Genomic DNA, 11554 nt, shown 5'->3' on the forward strand with positions numbered 1-11554 from the left:
TGAGGGTGAAGACTTTCAGGTGAGAAGAACCAGTATAATATATTTCTATCAACACAACATTAACAAATGATGATGCAGGAAACAGCAAACAATTGTACACATTCGATCAAAACAGCAACAAATGTGCTTTAACGATGTGCAGGACACGATGTGGCGGTTGAACAAGTAGTTTTGAGAATTTTATTTCTGATCTAAGAAACGCTTCTGAGAAAAACGGTATAATTAACAACACACATCTCCTATTCATTGCAGGATACAGGAGCAGAGCGGTAGAGCACGAGGCGTTCGCCTTCCTGACGGAGAAGATCACTTCACAGTACATTATTGGAGGATTACTGGGGGAGGGAGGAGATGGGCAGGTGTATGCGGGAATTTGCAAAGCGAATTATAGACCGGTAATTCGATTCCTCACGACACACACGCTGTTCAATTCGCAATAGTAGGAATTCAATTCCCTCACACAGAATTAACAATTTACAAGTGCAACAGAAGATAAATGCCATTTTTCTCAGTTGCTTTGGAGAATTTCTCGAATCATCCTTAATATTTGCAGAGCAGTAGCGTGCATTTCTCAAAACAATGTGTACAAACAGCACAATACATTGGATTTCTTGCAAAAGTCTCAAAATCCTCAGTTTATATCTCAAAAGTAAGTATTTGTGTCAATGAACATCTCATTCCCATCAGAATGAAAAGTCCCTTCTTCATTGTTCACAAACACAATCTTCAGAATGTTTAGTCGTGTTTTCAGTATGATGCTGCACAGTTTCAGGACTTCCTGATATAAACTATAGTTTGGATCGCAGTGACTGAAAATGAACAACATATGACGTCCTTCTGTTTGGCATTAATGAATTTCAGCAGCAGAAATTCATTTATTTGATTGTGTATTTGATTTATATTGATTGTAAGAAACCAGACAGGATTCACACTTTTACTGTACTGCATTGGTGTTCATTAGTTTCTTCGTTGTTCATCCATTTTCAGAATTTATAATTCTGTGTTTTGCTCTGTTGCCAATTGAAGGTTCACGAGATTCACCTTTGACCTGTTTTAGAGAACTGGTTGATTATTAGTTGATCTACTGCCCCTCACTCACCTTCTTTAGTTACATTCAAGATTCATCTGCACAATGGCATGAGGACTTTTCATTCTGATTTCAATGAACATTTCATTTCCATCAGAATGAAAAGTCTCTTTGTCAAGCATTGAAAACAAAATGTTTACTCATGTTGTCAGTATGACGCTGCACAGCTTCAGGATTTCTTTATATAAACGATAGTTTGGGTTACAAGCATTGAAAATTGACAAAGGTACATTTTTTTTCTGTATGGCATCTATGAGTTTTAGCTGCACAAATGTATATATTTGATTGCATATTTGATTTATTATTGAAAGACCGGACAGGCTTCACTTTTACTGTACTGTTTTAATGTTTGTTTCTTGGTTGTACATCCATTTTCAGAAATTCTTGTTCTGTGTTTTATTCTGTCTATAGTCATTTAAAGGTTTACAAGATTCACCTTTGACCTGTTTCCTAGTTAATTAGAGAACTGTGTGAACTATCTGATGCCGTTCAATCGCCTTCATTAGTACAATTCAAAATTCATCTGCACAATACATCAATACAAGACAAACACAAAAAAATTATAGAAATTCAAGCCTGACAGATTCTCACAACTGGTTTAACCATTTTGCATTCAATGACTTTTACACTGAACTGATGCTGAGATGTTTATTGGGGTTAAAACTATTCAGGTGAAACCAGTAGAATATATTTTTGATCAACATGAACATAAACAACTGATAATGTAGGAAACAGCAGACACTCGTACACAATCCATTAAAATGATGTACAAAAGTATTCGCAATTCGATCAAAGCAACAAGAAATGTTCTTATGATGAGTGACTAAATGACGTGGAGGTTAAACGAGTAGTTTTGAGAATTTCATTTCTGATCTGAGAAACGCTCCAAAGCGACTGAGTAAAACTGTAATCCTTATGGGATTTATGTATTATAGTTTAATTAGGTTTTAATGCAAAACGCCTCGATTGGCTGACAACATAGACTTCTATAAACTCTACAATGTAGAAAAACAATAGCTTTTAAAAATGTCTCTTTCTTTCAACAGGTTGCTGTTAAATATATCCTTAGAGATGACTACGGGGGAAATATCAAAATTGTAAATACATTTTTCAAATGTTATTACTGCTATTTACAGTAGACGTGTGCATTGCGAACACAATGATAACCTGTTCTCGTTTTAGCCCGGCGAGAAACGACCGATCCCTAGAGAGGTCGGATTAATGAAGATGGTGTCCAGACCAATTCGAAGTCAGTATGTACTGGAGCTTCTGGAATGGTTTGACACACGGAAATATCATATCTTGATCCTGGAGCAACCGAGCCCCTGCATGAACCTTGAAGAATTCTGTGAACTTCACGGCGGTAAACTGCCCGAACACCTGGCTCGAGGCATCATGCTGCAGGTGGTTCAAGCTGCTCGTCATTGCTCTGACTGTGGAGTGTTCCACAACGACATCAAGCCCAAAAACATTCTCATCAACACACATACGCTGCAAGTAAAATTAATAGACTTTGGCAATGGCTGTTTGCTTAGCGTCAACCACATCAAAGTTTGGCCAGGCAAGTACACCATAGTATATATGGGATAGAATGATGGGAATGTCACAAAGATCTAGATTCGTCCCTTCTGCTAACGATTTCTGCTCTTTTTCCACATTCAGGCACTCCGGGATACATCCCCCCTGAGTGGTATCATGACAAACGGGTCTTGTGCCGTCCTGTTACCGTCTGGACTTTGGGCATTGTCCTGTTTCAACTGGTCAGCGGAGACGTGCCCTTTCTGTCAAAGGAAGAAATGATGTCAGGACAACTGCACTTAGATCCTGGCCTGTCTAAAGGTGAGAAATTGCAAAAAGCTAAAAACTTTCAACCATAAATGGTAGACGCTGATGAAATCTTTCATCACTGCCCACACAGACTGCCGCAAACTGATAACATGGTGCCTGGAGCAAAATCCTTATTCCCGGCCAGATTTCAGGCAAATCCTTAAGCACAGGTGGTTAATGGCAGGGCAGAGCAACATCTGGGTGAGTTCTTGAATCCTGGAAAAAAAAATGCAAGGATTATGTGATAATACGAGGTGGTATCAAAAAAGATCCAAAACTTGCTCTGTTTACTAGAAAGTACATTTACAAACCATCACCTTCAAAACGATCCTCTCGCACAGCAATGCAGCGCTCCCAACGTTCCTGACACTTTTGGAATGTGTCCTTTAAGTCTTTTTTTCGAAGAGCCTCAAGCACCTTCTGCGATTTGAGCAAGGTCTCCGTGTCAAAACGGCGATGTTGGAATTCATCTTCATGAAGAGGGCGAAATCCACAGGAGCCAAATCTGCCGAGTGGGGCGGGTGTGGAAATGACATCATGTTGTTAAACTTGAATCATGTCAAACGTCTCTCAAATCCGCCCAGTTTTACGCAGAGTTTCAACTGCAACTTGCTGTCCATGATGAAATCGCAGACGTGGTAACACACGTGGTCAGAAGAGCTCTCACAGCTCCCAATGTATACAGGACAATGTCTTTTGGCAAATTGACTTATGATGGTCGGTGTTCCCTGTGACTGTGCGAGCATCCTTGTGCTGCCATCTGTTCGCGTGCTACAACACTAGTCTTGAGGCTTTTTGATACCACCTCGTATTATGAACTCTTGCTATAATATAAAATAAGAAAATACAGATTTTCTTAATGTGTATTTTAATGTCTAATTGATTTGGTTTTTTGTTTTGCAGAGTTTTCCTGTCCTCGGGCATACCGTAGCACATCTAATACAATTTATTGACAGATGCAGAAAAGTCGATTTTTGAAACCGAGCATCATTATTTCATCTGTTTTCAGAATTTACATGTGACATTAATAAATGACAGTGAAAAGAAACTAGACGATTAACCTCAAGTAAAACTTTGTGCTAAATTTACACGGCTTGTGGAGGCAGAAGTCAGAATAGCAGCATTGGCGCCCTCTGTGGAAGCAGGAGGTCGAGCAATACACTCTACAGATGGGTTTCCTTCGGAGTCTGGTTCCGGTCGAGGTTTCTTCATCAAATGTCAATTGCAGATAAACAATGTTAGGGGGTCAAAACCTAGACTTTGATGGTTTTTGAGAGGCATGCATGTACCTTTTGTTTTTAAACAACAAACCAGGTAGTATTACAGTATGAAGTTCAATTGAAGAATTCTTTACACACTCTCTACAGCCGGACAGTTAAAAATCCAGCTGAAATTCTTTGCCTTGCCTCTTGGAAAATACGCCAAACAAATTCACTAGTTGGAGATTTCGTTGTGATCCAGTTAATCCCAGAGCAGTTCAATAGGATTTTGGTGCGGTGACTGGGCAGGTCATGATGGATATCACTCCAGGCGACTGTTCCCTCTCTAACACTTACAGAGTTTGGACGTACGCTTCGGCTCACTGTCTTGTTGTATGGTGACATCAGTTCCAACGAGCTGCAATCCAGACTTTTGGAATTACATGGTGTTCAAGTAGGGAATGGTTGCCATGTTGGTTCAGTATTGCCATAGCCCTAGAACCATTTCTGTACTTCTCAATGATGTCCAAACATCTCTGCACTGTTATAGCCTTTATATTTATTCACTGTACATATGCTTACATATATATCACATGCTGTAAATATACATATTTATCTGCAATTTTGCATGATATCTACTTTTTGCACTTTTGGTAGAAACTGCATTTCGTTGTTGTGTACATGTACAATGCAATGACAATAAAGTTCTATCTATCTATCTATCTATCTATCTATCTATCTATCTATCTATCTATCTATCTATCTATCTATCTATCTATCTATCTATCTATCTATCTATCCTTAGAACTACGTGCAAATGATATACTGTATGCATTGGAATACACTGGAAATGGATTTGGCTGCTTTAAAAGTGTCAAACTGTGGATTCTTAATTTTTTAAACAGAGAAAAAGGAGAAGGCAGGCACCATTAAGATCGATTTGAATCATGATCAATGATTATTAATGATAAATGATAGAACACACAGGTGTTGCAATTTCAGTCTGTTACAATCCAATTTCCTATTATTTTTCTTAAAAACCCTCTGTGACCGGAAACTCACCCAAAAGTAAAAACAAAGCTTGTTAAGCGACACATAAAAACCCTCAGTCTATCATCTACATTTCATGGAACACAAGGATAGGCGGATATGCGTACAGAAACTTGCTTTATTAGCAAAACATAAAACACTAACAAGATCAATAAAACAAACAAAAAAAAACTTGCACAAGTGAACAAAGAAGCAAAAACTGAGAAAGACAAACCTGAGATAATACACGCTGTAAAGGCTGAAGCTACAAAACAAATGCTAATCAAGGTGAGGAGGAACAGGGACGAGGGATCATTAACATGTGACAAATAAAGAAGTGCAGTGGCTGTGATATATTCCAGATCCTGACACTATGCAATGCATTTACAGAGAAGAGCAAATAATGATACTGCAAATATAAATAATCAGTGATTGATGAAAATGATTATAGAAAATAATAATAGAGAAATAATTACTCATAATAAATGATTGCTGCATGATTAATGCATCTGAGCTGAAATGTTTAACTGACCTCTATCCCTGTGGCACCTATGAATTTCATTAGAGGTGAACTGCTCGACTCCTGACTGTTTCACCCTTAGACAACTACTCATAGTGCAAACAATCATTTTAAACACTTTTTTTACCACACACTTCAAGATGAATGTCTAGGATTTTTAGAAAACAATGAAAAGTTATTCCAAAAATTTAGTTTTAAAATAGATTCATTTTAAAATGTAAGAATCGGTGACTAGAACCACATGTTTACTGCTGTGCTACAGGAAATGTTTATGCATTATATTTGCTCAAATTAGGGGGAAAGGGTTAATCTGATTGGTTGGTGTTGGGGTTTAGGCTCAGTTAGACAGAATCTGATTGGTTGGTGTTGGGGTTTAGGCTCAGTTAGACAGAATCTGATTGGTTGGTGTTGGGTTTGGGTTCTGATAGATTGAAGCTGTTTGGTGATGGGTTCAGGCTTTAATGCAGTATACTGAGTCTAATTGGTTGTTGTCGTGTTCCGGTTTTGGTAGACTGATTATTATTGGTTGGCTTTGGGTTTAAGACTTTGGTAAAATGAATCTGATTGGTTGGTGTTGGGGTTCAGATTTTGGTAAATTAATTCGGATTCTTTGGTGTTGGGGTTCAGTTTCTGATAAACAGACTCTGGTGGATTGGTGTTTTCTGTTGACTGGAGATGAAGCACAAAGTCATAATCTCCATTTGTCTGAAATGAGGTAAAGTATAAAGTTTACAAAAACATAAAATGTTCTGTCACATTAACAGAGTAAACCATGTGAGTGCAAAGTTTTGCTGCCACTTTGTTCTCACCTCGCAAGAAACTGGTGTCATGGTTTCTGGGTCTACATGGAGATGAAGAGGACAGAAGAAACATGTTAATGGTGATATGATGATGATGAGGAGGAGAATATTAAGTGTGTGTGTGTGTGTGTGTGTGTGTGTGTGTGTGTGTGTGTGTGTGTGTGTGTGTGCACCTGGCATTTTGCACCCCTTGTATAGAATCACAATGAGGAATATGAATCCAATCAGGAACACCAGCAGACTCGCCCACAGAGCAATCAAAATGAAAGCTGAAAATCCTGGGGCTGAAATGTGCAATAAATCAAACACTCGCACTCAAACACTCATTAAATATCTTCTACAAAACTCTAAGTAATGCTACATGTGTGTGATGTGCATGAGTTGGGGAACTTGGTGAAGATTGAGATGATGTTGGGACACATGGATTAAAACCAGAGAATCATTTAGTTTCAATATGAATGATTATATTATTACTCTGAGTGGATCACATGTTTGACTTTCAGTGGATTTACAGATTGAATAATATGCAGATTTTTCAGCGCTGGCTATAAAAGAACATTTATAACATGATTAAACTCAGACATATCACTATATCTAAGCTTGAGGTATCACAATAATATTATGTTCTTTCGATGAAAAGCTAAACTATCTCCAAATAGAATAAGGCATGAGATCAGATACTTCAGGTTTATGTAACGTTGGTCTGATGTTCCAGAAAGTCAGTGTTAATCATACAGACTCACCAGTAACAGTCAGGTTGATGTGTGTAAAATTAACATTGTATTCATGATCCTTTTTCCAGGCCACTTCAGCTCCACACCAGTATTCACCAGAGTCCTGCTCAATTACATTGTTGAGACTCACAGTGAAGACGTGTTTCTCTCTGTCATCATACAGGGAGAATTTCCCCACACTTACATCTTCTTTAATGGTTGCCATATAAAGACAAGCAGCAGTTTTATGCCTCTTGCAAAGAAACTTATTGTCATTCCTGTGGGATTCTGGGTATGGACAGCTAATGTTCACATCTCCTCTTACATGCACCGTCTTGTTGATGGTCTTCTCAAAGGAAACATCTGTACATAACAATGAATCAGATGAGGTTGAATGTGTTAAGAAAATAAGCCAAATAAAGAATCGTGCCATAAACAGTATCACAGTATTCTATTGCCTACTCACCTTCTGTGATGTTCAGCTGCACTACAGTGTAGATCTCTATTTGTTCAGACGCAGCAACAGCACATGCGTACGTCCCAGTGTCCTCTATAATCAGCTCTCTGATAAACACACTGAAGAATTCTGCACTTCTGTTGTCATGGATTGAGAATCTGCCATCATGTGACCATTCACTGTGTGCTTCAGTGTTTATGTGTTTAATACTCCACTGATCTGTTCTGATCTTCCAGAAAGATTTGGGATTGTCTTTGTATTGGTCCTCGTATCTGCACTTGATGTTGCTTCTGGTCCCTGCATATGCAGTCACTTCTCTAGAGTCAGAACTTCCTGCTAAAGGTGGGTTGAAATCATACGTATTAATGATGGTAAAATTCACCAATTCACATCAGTGCATCGGCATAAAAGGTGTAAAAGTGTACAAAGTGTGAATCACATAGTTGGCATTTGTATCACGATGCATCGTTTTTTACATATTTGCATTGGTAAAAATGATTAATTTATATATAATTATTAGTAGATATACTATACCAGGGGTCAGGAACCTTTTGTTTTACAAAAAAGAGTCGTTTTTGATATTTTTTGGCGAATGCAAGAGCCAAAAAATTTATATATATATTACTACTTTTGAAAAAATACAGGTTTTTTTATTACAAAACCTTTGTTTATACTTATGTACATCCCAAAAATAAACAATTATGAAGCATCACATGTTGAGCAAGTGCATGAATGAAGAACAAAGCACGTTTCAAAATTCTGGTTAATACATTCTTTTTTCCCCTCAAAAGAGCTATTTAAAATAAAGAAATATTTTACTATTATAAAAACATTTAAATAACTATTTTACCTGGGTCAAATAACTCAAAATAAAGTATGCAGCAACACATAAGTGCGTGAGTGAAGAACAAAGTTTTAATTTTGGTTTTAAAGAGCAATTGGGAAAATAGTATTTGATGATTATTAAGAAAATAACGTTTCCATAACTATTTTATTTAGGCCCAAAAACAACTTGAAAAAAACTTTGCTGCAAAAACTGCGTGGTGGGTTTCAAAATGTCTCTTAACTTTAGAAGAGGAAATACGTGCACCAGAGCTTTCGATAAAAGCATATGGTTCTGGCCACTCATTTTGAAACTTTCGATGTTCCTCTGAATTTTTTCTTCGCCATGACCACTCATGGTTGTTGCTTGAATCTGAGTGTGCAAGGTTACCATAAAAACGTAAGTGGTTTGCCGTGTCGTGAAGCTTAAACACAGCGGCGCATATTTGAACTATAAAATGTGAAGGGAGACACCTGGAGAGTTACGTAATATTTGGCAAAGAGCCACGTATGACTCGCGAGCGATAGGTTCCAGACCACTGTGCTATACTATTTGTACTATAGTTAGTATACTTTTATTGATTAGAAAAGTGACCAACAATTTGTGACCAATATTTGATATGTATCGATATATGTCTCGAGCGCGTTCTCTCAGCACCAATGCTGCTATCTGAATGTGACGAATCACAACACTACGGAGACCGAGGCGTATCCTGAGGGTCTTAGAATACAAATTAACATGGCAGAGGTAGAGCTGCATCTTCCTGGAGTCAGAACAGGAAAAGAACATCTCAGAAGGCACTTAAGTAAATTTAGGATTTGCTGTCTGTCTGAATCAAAGAAATTAAAGTGAATCACATCTGCCTCAGTTATTGATATACACATCCTTGACGCAGTATATAAATCATTAATAAAACTCTGGGATTGTATTGTTTTTATAACATAATTACGAAGACTTCAGGATGGAGGTGGTGGCTCAGTGGTTAAGGCATTGGACTTTGGATCGGAATGTCACAGATTTAAATCCAATCACCACCAAGCTGCCACTGCTGGGCCTTTGCATTGCACAAGGCCCTTAACCTTCCCTTGCTCAGTTGCAAGTCCCTCTGGATAAGGGGGTGTGCCAAATGCCATAAATGTAAGACAATTTTTCATCTAAATGCATGTATTTTATTCAAAACATTCCTGAAAAATGTGCAAACAATTGCTATTATTAAATTCATTAATGAATGAATGATGATTTTAGGACAATCTCACTTCGTACTGTTACTGTTTTAAGAAGATCAACAGAAGGCAGTGGTGGAAGACTCACCTTTCTTTATATTCAGTTCCACCAATGTGTAAATGTTCATCCAAACATCTCTAGAAACTCCACACCAGTACGTCCCATTGTCCTCTACAGTGAGCTCTCTGATCATCACCCTGAACTCTGCTGATTTGGTGTCATCAAACAGTGAGAATCTTCCTGAAGTCACCCACATGTTTTTAACTTCAGTCTTTATTAGGTCAGAACAGTCTGGCCATGAACCCTTACAGAAAGATTTTGGGTTTTGTTTGTATTTTGGATCATACTTGCACTTGATAATGACTCCTCTTTCTATATATCCTTCCTTAGAGGCTCCTCCATCTAACAAAACACCAAAAGTAACACAGCTGCTGATAGTGAGGATTATTACAAAGTGTGTTTCTTTACCTGAGATCAGGCAGAGGGTAAAGATGAGCAGGAGGATCTTCATCCTGAGTTCACACACCTCTCCACAAAACTCCACTTTAGAAAGATAAAAATTTCCTGTTCTGTTCCACACTGCTACTGTCCTGTCCTGTAAATGTTCTGTGTCTTCATCTGTGTCTTACCCAGAAATGGGCCACTTCTTCTTTCTAACTTGATATGAAAAAAACCGGTTCCCTGGCCTGAGTCGGGTGTTGGAGTATGTGCCAGCAGTAAACGAATGGAGCTGCAGCTGATGAGACTAATCAGTGCGCTCTGTTTTAGTCTGGTGATGCCAACAAAGAGCAGTGAGACACCAGCGAGATGATCGCCAGGAAAAGGCGTGATGGTGCACAAGGAAACTCAGTGGGCTCTAGAAATGGAAAGCGTGCCGATCCGCTAGTGAGACGGGCGGACGCCGGAGGAAGAAATGCGAGTGTATGGGTGAGCCCTTTTCATTTCCAGTACTCAAGCCGGGGTCAAAACGAAAGTAAAGAAAGAAATCTTTGCTTGGTGAACTTTTGCCTGTCTCTCTTTCCTCCAGTGCGGAACCAGTGAGTGTGTTACAGTGGTGTCAAAAACCCTGTGTTGGAAGAGGGGTATGACGCCGGGGAGACTTCGCCTTGGAAGGAGTGGGACCAGGTCAAGGAGGAGTGCTGCAGCCGATGCTGCCATCTGCGACCTGTCTGGCACGATGGGACCGATGGCATAAATAGGCACTCCATCGTCTGCCACGCCTCAGCAGGGAAGTTTAGGTGGCAGTGCAGCCAGGGACTGGCAGCTTCTCTCCCTCTCTCATCCCCCTTTCCTGCCCCACTGAACTTCCCAATCCACCCACCTGCTTCTCAAAGTCTGGGAGCACTTTTGCTGGCACAAAATAATTTCTGTAATTTTCTTCAAGGGCCTTGAGCAAGACCCTTACCCCTTAACCGCTGAGTTGTAAGTGACTCTGGATCAAGCTGCTGTAATACTGCACTGTGTTTGACTGACTCTGGTTTGGTAGTACCCTGGCTAATACAGATTGAACTGTACAGGATGAACTGAGACCCAGTCTAAAAGAAGAACGAGGGATTGAACATGTTTGTCACCACTTTCATGTTCGTTCAAAGTTGTTAACAGCTACATAGAAGTCATTTACTTAGTGTACAGTACATTGTGCAGCAATGCAGGGACTTGGACTTTTCATCCAGTAACATGCTTTGCATTAGAAAGTGTATTTGTTGAACTGTTGGTGCTCATCCAATAGGCAGCCTAACTTTATCCTGTGTGTGCTTGTTTAACAGTCCTTTGCTGTCCAGGAGCTGCTCCTCCTGACCATGCAAACACTTGTAAAAAAAATAATATTGCATATTGTGGACCCCTTGACCCGTGCACAAGGAAGTGCAAGTGAAT

At 39.1% G+C, this 11554-nt stretch overlaps 2 protein-coding genes across 2 annotated transcripts in view; one reads left to right on the forward strand and one right to left on the reverse strand.

Annotated features, from left to right (window-relative positions):
- The window catches only part of LOC310737493 (serine/threonine-protein kinase pim-1-like), a gene marked incomplete at its 3' end in the record, with an annotated part of 5546 nt that extends 2869 nt beyond the window's left edge, over positions 1-2677 (forward strand). The window contains exons 5-7 of the mRNA XM_083561834.1: positions 253-395; positions 2134-2184; positions 2270-2677. Of these exons, the coding sequence (XP_083417960.1) occupies positions 253-395; positions 2134-2184; positions 2270-2677 (602 nt within the window). The remainder of the gene's footprint in view (positions 1-252; positions 396-2133; positions 2185-2269) is intronic.
- A 2587-nt stretch (positions 2678-5264) lies between these two features.
- Positions 5265-10281, reverse strand: LOC310737722 (polymeric immunoglobulin receptor-like). Its single transcript, XM_083562266.1, has 6 exons — positions 9767-10281; positions 7642-7968; positions 7206-7538; positions 6636-6740; positions 6472-6503; positions 5265-6367 (listed from the first exon to the last, which is right to left on the reverse strand). The coding sequence occupies exons 1-6, from the start codon at positions 10188-10190 to the stop codon at positions 6182-6184; spliced, it is 1407 nt and encodes a 468-aa protein (XP_083418392.1). The 5' UTR covers positions 10191-10281; the 3' UTR covers positions 5265-6181.
- Between the last annotated feature and the right edge of the window lie 1273 nt (positions 10282-11554).

The sequence above is a fragment of the Silurus aristotelis genome (assembly GCF_946808225.1).
Source record: "Silurus aristotelis genome assembly, chromosome: 2".
Lineage (NCBI taxonomy): Eukaryota > Metazoa > Chordata > Actinopteri > Siluriformes > Siluridae > Silurus > Silurus aristotelis.

Excerpts from the sequence above, each read along its gene's own strand:
- LOC310737722 (XM_083562266.1), bottom strand. The coding sequence starts at position 10,190 with ATGAAGATCCTCCTGCTCATCTTTACCCTCTGCCTGATCTCAGGTAAA. Across the intron at positions 6,741-7,205 it reads CATCAACCTGACTGTTACTG|GATTTTCAGCTTTCATTTTG; the intron begins GTGAGTCTGTAT and ends TTTCAGCCCCAG. Across the intron at positions 6,504-6,635 it reads CAAGGGGTGCAAAATGCCAG|ACCCAGAAACCATGACACCA; the intron begins GTGCACACACAC and ends ATCTCCATGTAG.